Below are 21148 nucleotides of genomic sequence, written 5' to 3' on the forward strand. Positions count from 1 at the left end.
ACCCATTCCACCCTCTGCGCCTGACTGATTAGCGTTTTATATCCAGAATGTGCCAAACCACTTGTTGCCAAGTCACACGGGCTTACAGGACAACGTCTCCCATGCCATAACAGTCCTCCCTACAGGCTGGGTGGGCCGGCTCTGCGAGACAGCCGTCTATCCCGTGACCTCCGGTCCCTCTCTTATCCGGGGACAGTATAGCCGCACGGAGGTTTGGTTCAGGTGAAAGGGAGAGTGCTGAGGAATGCGGATGCCCTGATGGTAGGCAGATGTTGGGAAACATCTGGGAGAAGCTCGTCGACCGTCGGGCCACGGAGGACTTCCCTCCAAAAACACATGCAGGCGAGGGAAGCTAACGGCATCACGCCGTAAACAAAACTAAAAACAACAACAAAGAGTTCCCGAACTGTGCCAGCGTCCCGCGGACACCTGCGCCCGACGCGGCGATGTGGAGATACGACCACAGTTTCTTAAAAAAAACAAGCAACGTCGAGGCGCAAACGGACGAGGCAGCAATTGCCACCGCCGCCAAACGGAATGCGGTTCAGAGATGTTTGCAGGACGAGGGGCCGGGTTGCGTTTCGTCTGTCTCCAGGTGGGAACGTGTTCTCATTCATACTCCCATCACGGGCCTCTGTTCCGCGAAACCTCCGTCACCCTAAAGAAACAAGCTCCGGCCCTCTCGATGCTACACACCTCCCATATTCGCGGTACAGCCCGGGTCGCGCACACGTTAACGAGGCAAGCGCTACGTTTCTCCGTGTAGAGAAGGAAGGAGATGCAAACTGTTTGCTAACCACCCCCTCCTGCACATCCTGGCTGTGGTTGACACGTTTATGCAGTAAAGATGTTTAAAGTTTGTGGAGCACTACATCATTGCGGTTGTCCTGCCGACAGGCGCTCGGCTGTGACCGTCGCTTTTACAAACCCTGGGAGGAGAGGGAGGGGGAGGGGAGACCTGCTCTTTTTCTTTCAGCGGTCACTTCTAGTCACAGGCTGCTCAGGCTTTGTCACTTTGTCATCTAACGGCGCCCCCTGGTGGCACCAAAGAAAAGTGTCCAGAGAACTCCACACCTCCCCTTCCTGGAGTGGGAAGCGTTGATAGCGTTTCAAGTGAAGTTCGCTCTGCTGTTTCCCCATGATCAGAGACAGCCGTCCCTCTTAAAAAGGTACTCAACTACATCAGACTCAGTGGAAGTCAGGAATTCCACAAGAAATGGGAAAGAAGAGAATGAGAGGAGAGACATTAGAGAAGCTAGAATCCTTATTATTAACCCTTCATATTTACACAAAACAAAAACCATTCCTAGAGAAACTGGACATTCGGAAGTCCTTCCTCTGCGACTGGATTCCAACACGGTGCTCTGGAAGATGACACGCGTTGGTCTTTGGCAACTCCAGCAGTCGATGAGGGACTTCCGCCAAAAGCAGCCTGTGTCCTACACAGATGCTTCCAACCTCCGCAACTACTCCGTATTCTCCTCAACACGCCAGGATAGTCTGCGATGCGTCGGCACGACGGAGTCAGGTTTCCTGAGACACTGCCATGGACTGCAGAGAAGGGGTAGGGGGGCAGGCCTACCGGAACAGACTGGATCGGATGGGCCAATCATGGCGTGCCGCGTCAGTATCAAGCGCTGTCAATCAACAAAGTGAGAGGGATGGGTATTAGTGTCGTGGAAAAACGCCGAAGAGGACAAAACCTCAACTGTGACAGAAGGTCATTAGCTGTGCCATCACACACACACACACACACACACACACACAGTTGTGCTTGAGGAGAAACATGGCCGCACGCCTCTGGTCGTTCGCTCCGATCAGGCACCTCGCTCCAGTCTCACAGTGGCGTTCCCGTTACCAGGTAACGCAGGTCTGTGACGGTTGAAGTCCCCAGCGATCCGAGAGGACATTCCGCCCCCCCGGACCGGAAATGGAACACAGAGACGAAAGGTTTCCATAGAAACACAGTTCCAGAACTTCCACGGCTATAGTGACATCACTGTGTTGATGCCATAGGATAGGGGTTCGGCAGTCTCACCAACTCCAGTTTGGGCTCCAGCACTTGTGCTTCCAACGAAGCAACAACTAGCAGATAAGAGAAGGCGCGTGTTTGTTTTTAAAACGTGTCCATTTTTAAAGGGGTTCGGTCCACGTCAGGTGCACGTGCAGGCGTCCTTCCCTACATGCTCATCTCATTCCGGATACCCGTTTATCATTACAATTACTGCCGTCAGTCACGTTTCTATTCACTTTCAACACCCATAATAAATTCCTTGGCGAATTCAGGATGCCTGAAATTCCTTTTACAATAAACCGTGACCCACACAAACACAAGCAGGAACACTGAGCCTCTTGTGTAATCGACCCCGCTGGATATAATGTGTCGTGGCATTTTTATACACTCGCCATGTGGATTTTAGATCATTCGGCAGGAGCACACGTCCGCCCGGACCGAGCTGAACGTTATCTTTTCATCTTCTATTAATTCTTAATGTTCCCCAGGGGGACTCACCGAAAACAGATCAAGAGCAGAAGCAGCGCGAGCGAGATAAACAATCACCGCCGGAGCTTCAAACACACATGGAAAAAACGGTGGTCTCGGAAAACCTGTGGACGCTGAAGTGTACGTGCTGTCACACACACATATCTCAGCCATGCTCTCAGGCCAGGCCTCGCACTCCGGTCTCCACGCGGAACCAAGCGCCTCCACCGCAGCTAACGAACCGAGTCCCATTAGCACCGCGCGCGTTCAGCTGGTGATCCCACCCCCCCCAAAAAAAATGCGGCCGGAAGGGCTGGCGAGTCCATGTGCACGGCCTGGACTTTGCCTGTGGTTAGCCAAACCGCCGATGACTCAGCTTCAGTTTTGGCCATTTTGTTTCTGCGGTTCGTGACACTGGACTGTGTATACAGACTTGCCACTAGGGAGAGTGTCACAAAGAAGTATTCGTTTCATGGTGTTTAACCTCAGAAGGGTTTTTATGGTAGAAGAGACTTATTCACTACGATCAGATCAGGGCACTGCGCTGCCTAACACACACACACTCATGCTCCCTGGGAGTCGAACCCATGACCTTGGTGTGACGAGCAAACCTGCACCCGTTCCAGTAGGCGCAAACCACGGCAACACGCGGTCCGAGAACATCTGACCAGGGCAGAGCATTCATTGGCTCGCGTCAGCGAGGCCATTCAGCCCACGTGCGCTGGGTAACGGCCAGGGGCCCGCGGAACGGACAGAATGTCCTGGCAGATAGACAGCAACCTGTCTGCTCTGCCGCCGCTGACGCACACACACACGCCCTAGGAATGGGTAGCCAGAAACTTTGGGTTTGTCAAAAGAAGTCTCAATATGCTGGCCCGAGGAAAACACATGGGTTATGTAACGATGGCGCAGGTTCGAAGCGTTTAAGGCTCCCAAACCATAACGCTACACAGAACACCACCACTAAGCCCTAAAGCGCCACGCAGGAGCGCTGTTACAGTCTTGGCCATGTGCAGTTCTTTGCTGGGCCATTAAAATCTAGTCCGGCTCGACGCACGTTCGCGCGGAGGTTCACACCAGAGCCATGAACCTCACGCCCACTGTTAGTACACGCACAGCAAACGTTACTGCCCACACGGCAGCAGGGATCATCAACAGGGGTTTCACCAAGAGATACATACTCTGCATAAAGAAAAACTTCGTCCGGACACTCCAGGGCTGTACAACGCTGACTGGCTGATGTTTCATATCAGCATTAGAAAGCAGGAAAGTGAAGACGACAGATTCACTCCAACAACTTGAACGAGAGAGAGAGAGAGAGAGAGAAAAACGCTCACTGCCGTAGCGATGATGTCGTCAGCTCTCCTCCCAGCAAGGTGATGGAAAAAGACACACCAACTTTCTCGCATCAAAGACATGCTGCTGAAAGGGTTTGCCACGCGCGCAGACATACAAGCCTTGGACACAACGGCAGATGTCTCTCTCTCCCCCACTCACACACACGCCTCGTTTATTCAAGGATTACAAAACCCAACCTTCACACAAGCCCAATATATAAAAACAGGCACGCACACAAATTGAATCTTATTTGTTTGTTGTTAAGCACGGATGTTACTAAAATTGCTTACTACAGTGTAGCAGATTCATTTACACATTATCTAAACACACTACTCACTGTTTATCACATGAACAGAGAGAACTGTGTAAATAATTAACAATGCAATTATGAATTATGATACTAACGAGTCAGGAAGGGGGCACCAAATTGGGAGTTACAGTCTTACACGAAAACCCAGAATGAAAAAGGTCAGTTGGAACTTTATCTGCTCAGGAAGCAAAATGACAACCCAATAAGTTGAGTTTAAAAAAACCAAAAATAATACAGTAATTATTCAATCAGTGTGTGGTCCTTCACTGATGACCACACCCACAGCCTGGGCATCCCCCTGGGGTGTCCCCACACTGACGTTAGTATCCGCGATCACGGCGCTTCCTGTTGTGTCTCGGTGGTCCACAACTGGAGGACGATTGGGTGTCCCCACACTGACGTTAGTCTCCTCGATGACGGCGCTTCCCGTTGTGTCTCGCTGGTCCACACCTGGAGGACGATCGGGTGTCCCCACACTGCCATTAGTCTCCTCGATCGCTGTGCTTCCTGTCTCGTCTTGCTGGTCCTTGCCACCAACTTCAACAAGTAGAGGACGGTCTTCTACATTTTGGACAATAGGGTTTCCTAAGCTATCCACATCAACCAGATGGCCAATATCACCATCAACTAAATGTACATAATGAGAAGAAGAAGGAAAAACACCAGTTTCCATGGTTACACTTTGGTCATTATCAGCAGCAACCCTGTCATCTACATCGCTGTCCTGATCCTGTGTCTCCATGGTTACACTTTGGTCTTCAGCAATGGCACTGTACTTGAAATCATCCATTTTCTTCTCCTGCACATCATGAGGAAGACCGATATCGGTTTCCACAGTGACGTTTTGATATACACCACCAGCACCATAACCATGATGTTCATGTTCGTCTTTCTCGTCCTCCTCATCGCTTCGGATCTCTCCTTCCTCTAGCTCAGTCTCGGCATGCGTGCCCAGCGTCCTGCCCTCCCTGGGGGGTGGTGCTCCCGGTGCCATGGGGACAGAGATGCTCCCTATGTGGCTGTCACTCTGATCCATAGTCCTGCTCCTGCCTAAAACAAAACACAAACATGTCTTGCTTTAGACCACTCTGTAGAGGTCACACGAGGGTGTGATTGCACTGTGTCAGCAGCCCCCAGCCAATTGCTGGCTGATGCTGAAGGGCCAAGCGAACGAAGGCGGGGCTATCTGTCCATCAGCAGCCAAAGTGAAGTTAGTGTGAAAAGAACCCTTATTGACGATAGAAAATCTCTACTCACCAAACACATGCCATCCTAATCACACACACCCTACCTTGATTCAAGCCCTGAGGAGACAAAAATGTGTTGCAACTAAACACTACAGGTGTGCACCCGTTCATCTCAGCCACGCCCCCTCTGTGGGGTAATGGGAGCGTGTCATGTGATGGGGGTGTTGGGTGAGTCCACTCTGTGGGGGGTACTGTGTCATTCTCTCAGTCTCTAAGCTGTCTAAACATGTGTCATGTTTCTTCCTCTTCTCTCGTGAGGAAATTGAAACCTTTGCATTTCAAATCTCTGGGCGCAGACTTCACACTACAGTAACAGAACAGCACAGAAATATCAGCAATTAAATGTGAGGCAACACCAACACACACACACACACGCACACACGCACGCACGCACGCACGAGCAGGTTTCCTGTTTCCAGGCTCAGCAACCTTAAAACAAAAACAAACAACAAAGAAGCCAGACACTTAAAGCAAATATAAAATAGGAAATGAGACACGACATTTCCTACGCTGTTGCTTAGGCCCGCTGCCGTCTCTCAAGAGAGGGGCATGCGTGTTTGGCTGCCATTTCAGCGAGCAGCGTGGAGACGGAACACAGAGCAAACCCTGGCTCTGAGTCAGAGGTAGCCTGGCTCACTTTGGCTGTCCTTCCACCCCGAAGCTGTTCACACTCCTCACCGTGGTTGTAAAAAGCCCAGGTGAAGCCAAAACACACATACCAAACACACCCAAACACTAACCGGCAAAAGAACATGAGAACGAGAAACACAAGGATTTAAAATGACTGAATAAATGGCTTGTGTTCTCAGAGATTCAGAGTTTCAGATGGCCTCCACAGGAAGTGGTCCATGATCACGCTTTTTCCAGGGGCTGCGAAGGGGGCAGGGCCTCACCTGGGAAGCGAGTGAGGTATTCCTCGAGGTGCCCCTTCAGGACCACGTGCACTTCTGGATATTCCAGCACTGTTTTGTACCTCATGTTCTCCCTGAGGCTCTTATTCACGTCCAGCTCGTGGTACCTGCAGAACATGAACGCACAGCAACAGAAAAAAAACAGTCATGCGGCGCGCTGGCATTGCCATGGCAACCTGGATCAAACCACAGGATTCCACCATTCCTGGAGAGCAAGGGGTAGGTACGCGTTCACGCCGCCGTTATACTCCCTCCATGAATTGCAGGGTCGGATATCGCGACATTAAACTGTTCTGAACTCCTCCGTGCAGTTCGTGTTTATTCCTGCAGTCTTTACCCAGCTCAAGAGCTACGGAGAATGCGCACAAAAACAAACCATAAATCACGGAGGAGGCGGCTAGAGGCAGTAGAAGCCCCACAAATCCCGCCATGCTGGCCAAGCCGCAGATGAGCTCCAGAGAGCCTCCAAAGAGAGACAAAAGCCAGTCCCCTCCACCTGTAGCGTCCCGCGCCAGAAACACAGGGCCTGGGAGAACGCCCTGCACAGAGCCGCAAACCGGGACTGACCGCCTGCCTGGCGCCACAGCCCCATGAAGGAGCATTATAGCGTGGACAGGAGGCACAACACTCAATCAACACTCCTGACCGATGAGCAGAGCAACCTCACTGCAATCCCACAGAACAGTCTTTAGTTCTCATTTGAATTCTTTTCACCCCCAACCCCCCCCCCCTTCTCTCACTATGTCAAGCAGCTCAAACCAGGCCGGGGGCGGTGTGTGAGAGAGAGAGAGAGATATTTGTCTCACTGCACACAGAAATGAAAGGAAAACCGAAGACAAAGACCCCTGTCTGAGGTGAACGAGGCTCTGATGTTCTTCACTTCCAGTAAGGGGACATTAGCACAGCTCCGGCACTCTGAACTCTGAGAGGGTGCCGCAGTAGAGCTGTGCTGGACACGGAGGAGATGCTGTGGTAGAGCTGCTCAGAGCTTCTCTCGCTCTCTCTCTCGAAACTGAAGGAACCATGACATCATGTTGCCCTCGGAGACACCACTGTCCAAGCGCATGTGTGGTAGCTGCACATGCAGGATGACGCTCTCCCGCGCTAGTCCTGGGGGCACGGGGCGTTTTCCGCCACCTTCAACGTCTCTCCGCTTCTCACTTCCACGTCTCTCTCACAGCAGCATCCCCACCCCACCCTTCCTGTGCTTTTATTAGTGAGTCATTAGCTCCCTTCCAGCCATTAACTGCCGTCAACAACAAAAGGAAATAATCCAGGTGTTTGTCGGAACGGCTCCGTGCCACACCTTTACGGAAACGGATTCGGGGAGAGTTAGGGTGTGTGGCGGGTCATGGACGAGGTTGCACAGGCTTGCTGTGTTTCTGTTGAAGGGAGGAGAGTACCTCGGAGGGTGGGGTGGGGGTCCTAGCCTGCGTATCCAAGCACCTACCAATCACAGCACAAATACAGGCGGCGTTCCACAGAACTCTGTGGTGCACACAGGGCTGTGAAGAGCTCAGAGTGGATACGTTCACTTCCAGTGGAAAACGAGTTTGGGCTGGTTTTTCCCCCCTCACACAGATCAACCAGTCGAATCTCAAATTACAGCGTCCCAGGGAATTTACATGGAAAATATACAAACTGGTCTCAGCGGTGAGACACCAAGCAGAGAGCCAGAGATGTTCCTAACCAAGTTCTCCTTCCTGTACAGCACTGCAGAAACCTTCAAGCAGTGATGTCACACAGACACTGAAGTCCCGCTCACATGTGGGCATTGCGACGCCTGTGCCTGCCACAGACCCCCCCCGAGCTTCTCAGAACACAGTCAGAAGTTGCTCTCGTCTTCCCATCTGACCAAACAACTGTCAGATTAAGCTGCAGGGATATAGACTGTGTGTCATGAAAGACCACTTAAGAATTCCTAAAACTCCAGATGTGTCCAGATACACACACCCCCACACACACCCACACCCACACACACCCACACCCACCCACACACTGAAGTGTAAAACACAAAAGTTTTACCATACTGGATAATATTTTCATGACCATTTCCAAATGCGCCAGTCAACCCCGAGAGGGCAGGAGGGTCACGAACGTCTTCGGTGCCTTGGTTCAGAGGCGCAGGGCTGGGTCCGCACTCGCAGGAGTGCAGCCACCCGGGACACGGCACAGACAGTCCAGCCACTCGCCAAACAAATTATATACTAAATACTGCATATTTATATAGTAGAGGCAGTTTCTAATTGGAGCGCATGAGCAGGACTCAAACAAGTGCATACAGGCGGTGAGGGCCATACCTAGGAGAGTCGGGGCGCCTCTGCTCGGACTTCAGAAATACACACAGCTGATCAGGGAAGGCAGGAACGTATATCTTCAACCTGTGGAAGGCGCACACACACACAGACACACGATAAATGGACTGAACTGGGGTCACTGGAGTCAGTTCTTTACCCATTACATGCTAACAGAGTCCCGTGGGCAGCAGGCCTCTTGTAAGACTCGGTAAAAAGACCCACTGTTATAACAGTGGAGAGCATCACAGACTTCAGCGTGATCCTGAGCCGCACCCCCACGGGCCCCGACACCTCTGTGTCAGCCTCGCAGAGAGCAAGAACACGTTTAAAAAGAAAGAACATGCTGTCCTGTGCAGGCTGAGCCAATGACACTATGGTGATTTTCAGCTATTGCAAAAAAACAAACTTCACACTGAGTCATGGGAGGGTCATCACGCTCCAAAATTCCTCCATACTGTTGGCTGTACAATGCTGTGTGTGAGTGAGAGTGTGAGCGAGACAGAGAGACTCAAAAGAATGGAAGGACACAAAAATCAAGAGAGAAATATGTACGTAGTAAGTGGGGACGGGCTTCATGCAGCACACATACGCAGCTCTGGTCTCCTGCCACCTCAACAGGTCAAAGGTCGACACCAGCGACAGGCTCGACCAGTTACCCCTGCCACTCCACAGCCAGCAGCTACTTACTCCTCTCAGACGCTGGGCAGGGGGACAACGGACCAGAGGGACATTCCTGATGGTCTGAGGATTGTGGCGTGGGGTGGAGCTCACTGCCATAATTGCCTCCCCGTGCCTCATTTTCATAGCTGCATTTCTCAGGCGGAGAGAACTGCAGTTATATTTAGACCCCGCAGACGTGGCGTGGACCAGACGTGGGAGACGTGCCCCCTGCTCTGGACGAGGGGACGTTCACAAACCCAGGAGCCCCCCTCGACACTCTCTGACTGGTCATGTGGCCACACCTGGGCGACACCGGCGCCTGTAGAGACGAGGCAGGGAGGGACGAGGCGCGGCCCCCCATGTGACCTTGACCTTCCCCCGCCTGGGGCGTCTGAGTGAGGTGACATCAGAGGTCAGCTCTCCATGATGACACTCTGATCCAGACTCAGCTGGGATCAGGAACGGTCACGAGGTGAACCGCGCCGGCAGGACGCACCTCTCCGAGAGCGGCAGAGTGGAATACGACGACTCGGCTCGGTAGGGAGCGTCAGATGAGTTTACAGGACTGTTTAAACACACAGGACTACGGCGGATTTCACAGCCTGTGCTCATGTGTGTTATATACAGAGGACAGACGGCGCCAGAGACCGAGAAGCTTGCCTTTGACGTTTCACTGGGTCGGACTCGGTGGGGTGGACGTAGTCGACGAGGACGTCCTGGAGGACTCGATCTTCCGGCACCCTGCAGGACAAGTGGAAACAAAACGCCACATTGGTGTGTTTCTGCAGGACTTGGCAACAGGCAGTCAAAAACGCAAGAGTGTACATCACAGCTGGACACACAAAAAAATGGTTCCATATACAGGAAGTTAACAGTACAGGACGAGACGAGGCAGCAGATGACCCACCTGTCTGTGCACTCGGCCCTGCACTGGGGGAAGAGCAGCTTCAGGTGCCAGTACAGCTTCCGTTCTCTGTAAGAATGACCACACACACACACACACACACCACTGTGATTACATTCACACAAAATGTCTCATGGTTCCTGTCCTTGGACCAGTCAGACTTTCCTGACCCCAGATCAGTGTCGAGCTGGATTTCGTCATAAGAAATCTTTTGTTATGGTTACGGGCCGTCCCACCCACGTCACCCGGCCACATCAAACAGCTGTGTACCCGCGTCTCCGCAGAACCAGATGACGGGCCCCAGCCTCGCGTCCGAGGCGGCGTCAGGGCCCCAAGATCCAAGCGGTGTGAAAGGAAGGAGGCGTGTGTGGAGACTGCGCAGTTATATCGTCTCTTTACGTCACAGATAGTCTAACACTACTTCTAATAAAACTTGCCTGTCCATTAGACCAAATGCTAACAGCAGCAGTTCAGAACCTTGTGGGTGCCTACTACGCTGCTTCCGTGGGGTCAGAGTGAGGGAGGATTAGTGGTGTAACCATGACGCACGTACAGGCTCGTGTTCTGGACCTCTGTCTTTAGATGGGCTTAAACACACCACGAGCACAGGAAGCATCATTTAAAGGATGACAGCTGCGCACTCTCCCGTAACGCGGATAATCCCAGCCATAAACAAACAGACGATAGGCACTGGAGCCCGCGTCCAGGCCCCGCGTCCCAAACTGTGCCAGGCTGGACCCACCTAGAGCGCCGATCGCACCACGGCACTGGACCGAGAGGGGACCGCTTCAAGGTGCCAAACACAACAAGCGCACCCGCGCTCCCCCATAGGATTTTAAAATGGACTTTTTCATGCCGTTGGGCTTCTCAGGCTTCGCTGAACTGCTCAGTGAACACAGCGTTTCCTGGCTGTACGCCTGCCTCATTAGACCTGGCACACGGCACCACCGGGACAGGCGGCCGAGGCGTCAGAGCTAGAGCTGCTCTCTGTGTGCCATTAGCCTCAGGTACCGGAGAGCCTGCAACACGTGGCCCAAAATTAGGGCCACTGGGATATCATCCTGCAGCCCAGCTCACAGCGATCATACAGACAACTTCTAGATCTCTGGTTACGCCAAATTAAATGACTGCCAAGCATACCCCAAAAACAGGCGTTCAACAGTATAACAGAAGTCATAATGACAAATATGTCCAACTCCCAGCGTCTCGTAATAACTTTATAACATTGTAGAATGCCTGGCGCCTGCTGTATTTATTAGATTAGGGGATCCCAACACTGAAAATGATGAAATTCTGGGATTTCTCGTATCAGACATCATGCCTGATTTAGTCTGAATCACCGATGTGAATATGCAGACCGTGTGAACATATGAATATGTAAATTACATATCAGTCATTAGTAGTCGAACTCCAGTTTTGGCATAAAGAGCTCGTCAAAACGATGCACGATGTGGCACGTCTGCAGACCTGCAGTGCTGCGTCAGCTCCTGGCGAGAGCCTCAGGGGCGCAGTGCCAAACACATGGCAGCATTACGCAAACAGAGACTCCTCTCCCTGTATCTTTACTTCAGAAGAAAACCGAGACATTCACAGGGTTGGGGGGACGCTGCGCAAGCCGCGATCCAGCTCTGGCAGGACCAGCACGGAAAGCAGAGCGTCCTCGGCGCGAGACACGCGGGGGCGCGCTCAGGAATGCTCGCAGCAGGGATCAGATGGAACGCTGAGAGGGGTTCCCTGCGCAGGTGTGAAGGCGCTCTGGCATTCCGCTGCCCGGCCGGCTCAGGTATTTACGACAGTGCCGGGGCGGGGGGCATGTTGGCGAAGGCGCAAGGGCATTGTTCCTGCTCTGGACCGAATGGAAAGAATTCCCCACCCCACACGCACCCCTCCCCCTAGAATGGAAAAAGGGGTGTAGCTGAAAGATGCTAGCAGGCGCTCGGAGGCATGGAGGTCAGGACACATACCAGCAGTATCAGGCCATCGCTCAGAGTCAGGATCCAGCTCCGATACACCAAACGTCACGAGGACAGCACCGCACGCCCCGAGGCCAACGCCTCTGTGGGGGTCACACTCAAGTCAGCATGTACATGCACAGATAAAATCAACAGTTGTGCCCTCCAGGAGGGAAAATCTATTAAGAGACATAAGGGGAGGGGGGGTTTAAACACCTGGCGGGTGTTTGAGTCAAAGTTGCTAGCTGTAGAACAGAAACAACTCCTGGGCTTTCTGAAAGCTTCCGCAGGGTCCTGGAAGGTTGCCGTACGGTACTTTGTAGTGCGGTTTACGCACTCTGGTTTTGATAAGCACTTCACATTTGTGGTCCAAATTTAATCTTTTTTTTTAAAAGCACATCTAAAAACAGTCATCTGGATTCTTCCAAAGCCGAGATGTCAGAGGGGTTTTTTTTGGTTCCGGATTGGGATCGTAAACAGCTATAATGCAGAAGGTGTCAAATATTCTGGCTGCTCTCAGACCTTAGTGTGTGTGACTACAAGCCCTGCAGTGAATTATACACTCAAGGTTATCAGACCGGCCCCGAGCCTGTACTCTGGGTCACCACGTCTGAAAATCACATCAAGCCTTGATCAGTCGGGAACAAAATTCAGGCCTTGTGTGGTTTCTCTTTTCCCCACTACCCCATAATCAGAAACAGACTGTATAATCTTCAGTGAAATGACCTCACACTTATTTCAAACAAAAGACACTTTATACTACAACCCTTGCTCAGACGAATTCGATTCACACGTTGCAAAACTGGTTTTGTCTCCGTCATGCTTAACATATCCATGTGAATTACTTCCCAAACTACCAACTCCCATAAAGTGAGTGAAGGCCCCGTTTCTGTACTGCAAGTTAAACTCGGCCCCGCAGGCCTGTTTCAGTCTTCCACACGAGGGCTCTAACGTACCCTCACCTTCTCCGGTCTTACTTTAAAAGCGCCATGTAAAAGGCTGTTCCCGACAAGCTCGGAGCGCGGCTGTCTGCGACAACCCACGGTTAAGCTACTGTAACAGCGCCGTTACCAATAGTTCAGCGTAGATCGGGTATCCGCTGCCGCGAACATCGATCGGAAAAGCGGCACTGCTAACACGGGAAGGCAGAAAGTGTCGATAGTCCAGGAGCTTCCAGGCAAGAGGGATGGATGACGGCAGGGCTCGGAATGCCCTGGTTCCCGCCCAGACCTGTTCCCTCCTAGGGAAGCTGGTAAATCCCACCCCAGAGGACCCAAATGCCAAAGAAAAAACATCTGACAAGTCTGCGTGTGACTCGGACCCGCTGCCTCACCTCTGGAATTCCGCTTTCCACCAAGTGGCCACAAACATGGCGATACAAGTGACACACCAGCCTTAGGGTCACGGGGGGCTGGTGTGGGCCAGGAACAGCTTGTATTATACCCCTCATTCAGACAGGGGAGCTGATCCTGGACCAGTAGCACCTCTCTGAAGAAGGCGGAGGATTCAGACTGAAGCAGTTTATAGCTGTGACTTAACTATGAAACATTTTCATTTACTACATAAAACAAGATTCCGGTGTCTAATCTTTATTCCAGGGGGATCTTATTTCTATGTGTTAATCTGTGTGTGTGTGTGTGTGTGTGTGTGTGTGTGTGTGTGTATAATGATACTGGAGGCTAGCACAGCCTTCCATTTTTAGACCTTCAGAGGTTTTATGGTCCTTTTGCAGAAACCCTCACAGCTGCGTACGCACAAACACAAGGGAAAAATTACGCATACATGCAAACGTGCAGGTGCACAAACGCGGTAAGTCACTCACACACACACACACACACACACACACACACACAATGGAAACGACACACACCCCAAATCCATTAGTGTCCATCACCCTGGACGCACAAAGATATGGGGCTGCGCCGCGTTCCAGGCATGATAACAGCAGCCAACTCTAAAACGTGGGGACATCTCCAGGAGAGCATGCACGTGTGTCTCCACGAAACGGGAGAACGACCGCGCGGCACTAGAGGAGGAGAACGAAACAGTCACACTGCCCAAACGTTCCCACACTCTCTTGGGCCAGATCCATCGTTTTCCTGAGCTCGCACACAAAGTCCCCAGTTGCGTGCCTGCACGTGGCCAGAGATGCATGTGCGCGGGTGGAAGAGGATGGAGGCGGCGCTCCCGCCCTGAACACAGAGACCACTAACGAGACTGCAGCCACTCTCCTTCCCATAATGCCCAATTCCCTCTCCCCTGGAGGTGGAAGGTTCCGGCGGCAGCATGATAAATAAGGCAAGAATGCAAGTGGCCGACGGTTCCCAAGTGTTCCTAGCACAGCGTCCATGCGTCTGGCTGCCTGCGGCAATATCGGAGGCCTCCGCATTCTCATGCTGGACAATGGACGCCATGGGGAGAGCGTGTCCCCGCTGAGGCCCGTTCCAGGAGGGGGGATGGGAGGGGCTGGTTTGCATCGCACTGTCTAACGACAAACAAAAGCGCACGCAAAGACACACGCATGCACACAAACATGTATAAACAAAGCTTGGCCCAGCAGCCAAGCGTGAAGCCTGCCGGGCCAAGAGTGTGCGGGCGGGCGAGAGAGAGAGAGAGAGAGAAGTGTGGTGTGATGTGGAGGTGTGTTAGCAGCCTCCACACAGCGCACATCTGCTTTTTATATTATGTACTCAGTACGTTGTGAAACTCCTGCTCTGGCCTGCTGCTGTACCCAGCTCAGATCTCTGTCTCCACACACACGCACGCGCGCACACACACCCACCCACCCACCCACCCACCCCCCCGTTCCCGTGCAATCAAGAGGATGGACCTGAAGAGGGATTTCATTGGAACTCAAGCTCGGATGGCTTGTTTTTTTTCCCGTGCAAACCGCCGTATTCCACGGGACTGTGGGAAGGATTTCATCGAGACATACACGTGTAAATGCGTATTCTGGGAAAACCTACAGAAACGACGCTGAAAGGAGGCCGGTGCTGTCCCGGGAAGCCTGTGACCATGGAATACGGAGTCCCCTTCCTATTTAAAACTGAGACACCAGATCTTCTCTGACATTCCAGGCTGAGCCTGCAGCCTGTTTACAGCAACACGACCCACCAGCGTTGTCCACGCAACGGTTTGAGCGCGGCCGCACTTCTGCCCGCCAGATCACGTGACGCCGATGTGTTTTCATTGGCTAATCAGAACAGGGGCTTTGGGATCCATGCTTCTTGGAGAAACAGGAAAACAAGGATTTTAGCTTATTGCCTGAACTGGAACAAACAGTTTGGGATGATGCAACATACTTCATGGTTGTTGAGATCTTTATCCAATAAGGAAGCATCAGGTAAACAAGGGAACTTGTTTAGACGAAAAAGCCTTCCCTTGGCAGAACGCGGGCACGGTCAGGTGGTGTTGACGTGAAGCGTGCAGACACGCATACGAAAGGTCGTGGTGGGATTTTCATGTTCTGGCTGCAACGGCGCCCTCTACAGCCTGGACTCGCAAAGAGGGACACCGCGCTGGCGCTTCTTCTGGAGAGCGCGCGCGCCTGGGACATCGCTGGCATGGCTCCAGTGACGCATCACGTCCCGCCGAGCGTTCAACGGCCGCCCCCAAACACACGTGCCACATGAATGCAGGTGTCCTTCCTCTCTCGCGTACTAGTTTGACGAAGCGCAGAGGACACCAAGGGGCAGGAACGGTGACCACACACAACCATCTGGAATGTGGGCGCTCCAAAACTGCGACGCGTGCTCAGAGAGACTCCCACCACACACTGAAGAATGTGTCTCGAGGGGAAGCCAAAGGCTCAAACACAGCTGGGTTCACTGAAAGCGAGGGGCACAACAAAGGAGAGCCAGGAATCGCCCGGCAGCCGTCGTCAGGCTACACTTCCCCCCTGGCACTGAAGAAGCTGTGTGTGTGTTTCCCTCCAGTATGGGAGAAGACTGTGCTCGACGCCATAAGCCGGAGAGCTGTTCTAGTGCTGGTAAAACTACTGCCGACTGCACTAAACAAGAGCGCCACCCAGTGGCCCAACCCGGTGGAACGTCTCCACTCTGCTCACGCCTCACTCCTTGGCTTCTCTGTGGTTTCTCCATTCTCCCTCCATCTTTCTCTTTATTCTCAGTAGACCTCTCCCCATCTGCCCCATTTCACACTGCGGAAGGAACACACACTCACGCTTTGCTGTAGAAGGTGGTGTTCTCTCTGTGCCTGCTGAAGGACTTGGGCAGGAGCTTCAGGGTGACCTTGGCCATCCTGGCGCTCTTCCTAGCCATGGCCTGGAGGAAGTGCAGAGACAGGACATGTTGCGGTGAGAGGCTCGCAGATGTTGCGCGAGCCCGCGCAGAGTTCACAGAGCACACTCACCAAACGTACGTGGTGGGGCGGCCCGTGAAGCAGCGCGTCGCGTCTAGGCATGTCTGCCACCCGCGCTGTCTCCTCCAGGAAGCGGTAGTCTGAAAGTGAATCAAATAAAAATGACTCCAGAAAGATTATCTAGAATATCCATTTTAAATTTCTGGTATAGGAAGACCTGGCTTTACTGTGTAGTAACTGGGAGATCTCAGAAAGTGTCAAAACACAGACGTGCAGCTCAAAGTCAGATACCCCTCCTCAACGTGGACGGCAACGCACAACCGGGATTCAAACCTGAATACCATACATAGCACGCCCTACAGGTGCTGAACAGTGATGAGAGCAGATGCAGCCATCAAGGGGGGGGGTGTTGGTGTTGAAAGTTGTTGAACATAATCACCGTTGAGCAGATTGATCTCCTCGAACTGAGCAAGGGGTACGAAAGCGGTCTGGTCGCGCACGCCACTGCAGCCAATCACGAGCTTGTGCTGCTTCACACAGGCCAGGCTACAGAGGACACAGAGGGACATTTCACAGGTCACTGCTGTGCATGTATGTGTGTGTGTGTGTGTGTGTGTTCGTGAGATAGCAGGTTGAAGCCGCTCACCTGCACGAGTATTTCAGGCAGCTGGGACACCTGTATTTCGCCTCCTGTCCGTCGCACGTGTCGCAGCTGTGGAGGTCAACAGTTACTCTTTACGCATCAGCGTTCACGCGAGGTGGCTAGCTCACGTGCCAAGAGTGTCGCTCACATTTGTAAGCAAACAACTCTCACGAGGGCGTTAAGAAACAGAAAGCCGCTTATCATGACAAACTGGAGTAGTTCATGTAACTGCGCGCAGACATACAGTCACTTTTACAGACACACATGCGCTCGCCTAGCCTAGCCTAGCCTAGCCCGGCTAAACCCGCGTTTAAACGCCTTTACCTTGTCAGCGACATTTTCCGCTTCTGCCCTCGCCGGTGCTGTGGCGAGTCGTGCCGGACCAGTGCGTTCTCCATTACAGGCAGCGTACCTCAACACCGACTCAATTCAACAAACTGGTTCAACTGGAACCGCCTCGGGGTTAAACGTCCGGCACACCTGCCGTATTCTGCTCGCGTTTACGTCACGGTATTACGACACAGGATTACGACAATCGCGCTACACGCAAACGGCCCGAGCGGAGGTGCACGTGTTATTGTGTTCGTTTATGCGTGTGCGGTGCTGTGGTTTTGATGTTTAGTCATTTAATAAAACTGATATTAAGTTAAAAATTAAATAAATCAATGCATTTAGACATCGCGCATTTGAACATTCATGAGAAACTTCACAATAACGTCCAATAACGTGCTAAACATACCTCAAAGCTCCTTTTGATCCGTAGCAGGTAGACTTGTCCAGCTTTACTCCAAAAAAATGACACCTAAGGGTTCCTGGTTTTACTTCATTTTGCATTAGTTTTTAGTGTTTAAACCGATTTAAAAAATGTAATTTGTCAGCAAGGACAATTAAAACAACTACAAAAAGATAATGACTATGAACACAGTAGAATTCAAACTAGTTTATTGAGTGTCATGTCAAATATATTTACATTTTGCTGTTCCTCAGAGCAAATATTACAGCTGATTTACTGTAATATGAGTTAAACCTGGGAGTTGTGAGTGGCTCTTTGTGAACTCTGGCCTGCGCTAGCTGCCAGTGCATGACAGTACATAAACATACATCAATGCACCTATGTGTGTATATACAAATACAAATCTTACATAAATAATAATTTGGACTAATTGTGTCAGTGAACAGATAAATCTCTGTCAGAGATATAATTTATTGGAGTACAATCATTTGAAAAAGAAAAAAAGATAAATAAACAATATATTGTCAAAATATACACAGGCAAAAGAAAAAAACAAAGTTCACTCACTTATGACCTAGGGTAGAGCACAGCACCACGTGGGCCCTAGCCTTACTGAGACGTCACACACTCATTCCGCTAGACATGCATGATCAGTTATTAAATAGCAAACTATCTCATGCCAAAACTTCGCTTGTGTGTTTTGTTTTCTTTTGTTTATTTTGGTTTAAAGAACCAAATTTATTGACGTTGGTATGTGACTTCTCCGTAAGACAGGATCCACGACCCTTCTTTCATAAAACGTAAATAAAGCCAATATATCACAGTTTATTAACACAGTAATTATATAAATTAGGCTCTGAATGAATGAAAAGACCGCTTTAAAACAAAGTACTCTAACAACAGGAGGAACCGTGATGCAACCAGTACATACAAACACCTCCACATGAGTGGCTGTCCTCACAGGTGATACGGGTCGGAGGTAGAAGGTCACGGATGCAGAGACGGACGAGTTCACACCAGGCTGTCGTTCTGTTTGCGTGAGTAACTATGGAAACGCAAGCTGCTACTCTTATCGCCCACTCCCCTTGCCACCTCCCGCACTCTTGGCATTGCCCAGCATTCTCTCACACTCCTCTCTCACTCTTCTCACACTCCTCTCACTCCTCTCTCACTCCTCTCTCACTCTTCTCACACTCCTCTCTCACTCTTCTCACACTCCTCTCTCACTCCTCTCTCACTCTTCTCACACTCCTCTCTCACTCTTCTCTCACTCCTCTCACACTCCTCTCTCATTCCTCTCACTTCTCTCACTCCTCTCACACTCCTTTCACACTCCTCTCTCACTCTTCTCTCACTCCTCTCACACTCCTCTCTCATTCCTCTCACTTCTCTCACTCCTCTCTCACTCCTCTCACACTCCTTTCACACTCCTCTCTCACTCCTCTCTCACCCATCTCACACTCCTCTCTCACTCCTCCCACACTCCTCTCTCACGCCTCTCTCTCATCTCACACTCCTCTCTCACTCCTCTCTCACTCTTCTCACACTCCTCTCACTCTTCTCTCACTCCTCTCACACTCCTCTCTCACTCCTCTCTCACTCTTCTCACACTCCTCTCACTCTTCTCTCACTCCTCTCACACTCCTCTCTCATTCCTCTCACTTCTCTCACTCCTCTCTCACTCCTCTCACACTCCTTTCACACTCCTCTCTCACTCCTCTCTCACCCATCTCACACTCCTCTCTCACTCCTCCCACACTCCTCTCTCACGCCTCTCTCTCATCTCTCACTCCTCTCACACTCCTCTCTCACTCATCTCACACTCCTCGGCCAGGGTGAGACAATCCAGGATCGAGTACTCTGTATTTATTGGACCTTTCAGAGAGACTACGATGAGCTAAGATCCGATCCCAGTGCAAGTGTGTTTAATAGAATGTAAGGAGCAAGTATGACAGAGCCAACATTCTCTCTGTGAGACATCATAACGTATGAGTCCAGGAAACGTTGTTTTAGTGTATCGGGTTGTGAGGGGTTTTTTTGGGGGGAGGGGGGGTATGGTGGATTTACTGGAAGGAGAGTGGGGAGGGGTGCAGTAGACCGATCCACATGCATAACAGATAAATGCATAATGGGGATAAATCTAGATTCAGGTTGACACATCAGTGGGGTTTTAAATGGAGTCAGACCTCTCTCTCTCTCTCTCTCTCTCTCTCTCTCTCTCTCTCCCTCTCTCTCTCTCTCTCCCTCTCTCTCTCTCTCTCTCTCTCCCTCTCTCTCTCTCTCTCTCCCTCTCCCTCTCTCTCTCCCTCTCTCCCTCTCTCTCTCTCCCTCTCCCTCTCTCTCCCTCTCTCTCTCTCCCTCTCTCTCTCTCGCTAGCTGGATTGGACAGGTCTGCAAAGTGGTGAACAAAATGATCAAATTTCAGCAACAAAAAACATAGATAAAAATGGTATAGAAAAAAAGGTTTTCAAAATTTTTTTTTTTCCAGGTACCCATTTCAAAACTCTTTTTCTAGCTGTTTTGTCAAAAAAATGGTGTCTATTCATCAATCAAAACAACAGTATTTTCCTCACTGTGCATTAGCACCCAGTCCTGCCTCGGTTGCGTATTCTGCTAGAACAAGCCGATCACAACTCACATCCTTCCACAAGTCAGCTGTTGTGGAAATGGGGGTTGGGCGGCAACTTCCCATTTCCACAACAGCTGACTTGTGGAAGGATGTGAGTTGTGACTTAGTGGTCTCGGGGAACCCCCTGTAGGGGCGGGGCTTAGTGGTCTCGGGGAACCCTCTGGAAATGAGGGGTGTGGCGGGGCTTAATGGTCTCTGGGAACCCTCTGTAAATGGGGGTAGGGGTGGGGCTTAGTGGTCTCATGGAGCCATCCTGTAAATGGGGGGTAGGTGTGGGGCTTAGTGGTCTCAGGGAACCCCCCCCATAAATGAGAGCGTAGGGGCAGGGCTTAGTGGGGAACCCCCTGTAAATGGGGGACAGGGGTGGGGCTTAGTGGGAAACCCCCAACACATGCCAGGAGAACCTCCTTTCTCAACAGCCCCGATGTGAGAGCAGCCATCTTGACGCGCAAGTCCCTTTGGGCCTGGACAAGGGGCGTGGAAGACAGGCTCAGAGGAAGCAGACGGGTCCCACCTCCAGGTGGCGCCAGGCCCCTGTGCTGTTCGGTGGGAGACCCTGGACGGCCACGACGGGGAGCTGCGCGGGGTCCTGAGTCTGGAGGAGGAACCAAGATCGCTGCCAGCTGCCGTCGTGCACCTGCCCGCATTCACGCCAAATACACACCCAGATTTACCCCCAGACTCAATTTCCCATGGAAACATAGATCAGTATTTACATTAGT

General features: G+C 51.6%; 2 protein-coding genes across 4 annotated transcripts in view; both read right to left on the bottom strand.

Moving 5' to 3' along the window:
* Positions 1-4059: 4059 nt before the first annotated feature.
* Positions 4060-17607, bottom strand: znhit6 (zinc finger HIT-type containing 6). 2 transcript variants are annotated; one of them, XM_081704403.1, is made up of 10 exons: positions 17389-17607; positions 17068-17133; positions 16861-16967; positions 16482-16561; positions 16284-16384; positions 10153-10218; positions 9906-9986; positions 8589-8669; positions 6271-6395; positions 4060-5180 (listed from the first exon to the last, which is right to left on the bottom strand). In XM_081704403.1, exons 1-10 carry the CDS (start codon positions 17460-17462, stop codon positions 4375-4377), a joined length of 1587 nt encoding a protein of 528 aa, XP_081560529.1. In that variant the 5' UTR covers positions 17463-17607; the 3' UTR covers positions 4060-4374. The 2 variants fall into 2 exon arrangements, with proteins under 2 accessions (XP_081560529.1, XP_026889038.2); XM_027033237.3 differs by having other exon boundaries at positions 16473-16561; positions 17389-17602.
* Positions 17608-17989: 382 nt separating this feature from the next.
* The window catches only part of col24a1 (collagen type XXIV alpha 1), a 94767-nt gene continuing 91608 nt past the window's right edge, over positions 17990-21148 (bottom strand). For both annotated transcript variants that reach the window (XM_035521492.2, XM_035521491.2), the window contains one exon: positions 17990-21063. In XM_035521492.2, the coding sequence (XP_035377385.2) occupies positions 20917-21063 (147 nt within the window). In that variant the 3' untranslated portion in view covers positions 17990-20916. The remainder of the gene's footprint in view (positions 21064-21148) is intronic.

This window comes from Electrophorus electricus, chromosome 21 (genome assembly GCF_041902795.1).
Source record: "Electrophorus electricus isolate QZ-2024a chromosome 21, ASM4190279v1, whole genome shotgun sequence".
NCBI lineage: Eukaryota > Metazoa > Chordata > Actinopteri > Gymnotiformes > Gymnotidae > Electrophorus > Electrophorus electricus.

What these genes read in the sequence shown, in the direction of transcription:
- znhit6 (XM_027033237.3), bottom strand. Translation starts at nt 17,462, where the DNA reads ATGGAGAACGCACTGGTCCGGCACGACTCGCCACAGCACCGGCGAGGG. An exon ending in CGCCCCACCACGTACGTTTG is followed by an intron (nt 16,385 to 16,472) that starts GTGAGTGTGCTC and finishes CACTTCCTCCAG; the next exon opens with GCCATGGCTAGGAAGAGCGC. An exon ending in ATACCTCACTCGCTTCCCAG is followed by an intron (nt 5,181 to 6,270) that starts GTGAGGCCCTGC and finishes GTTTTGTTTTAG; the next exon opens with GCAGGAGCAGGACTATGGAT.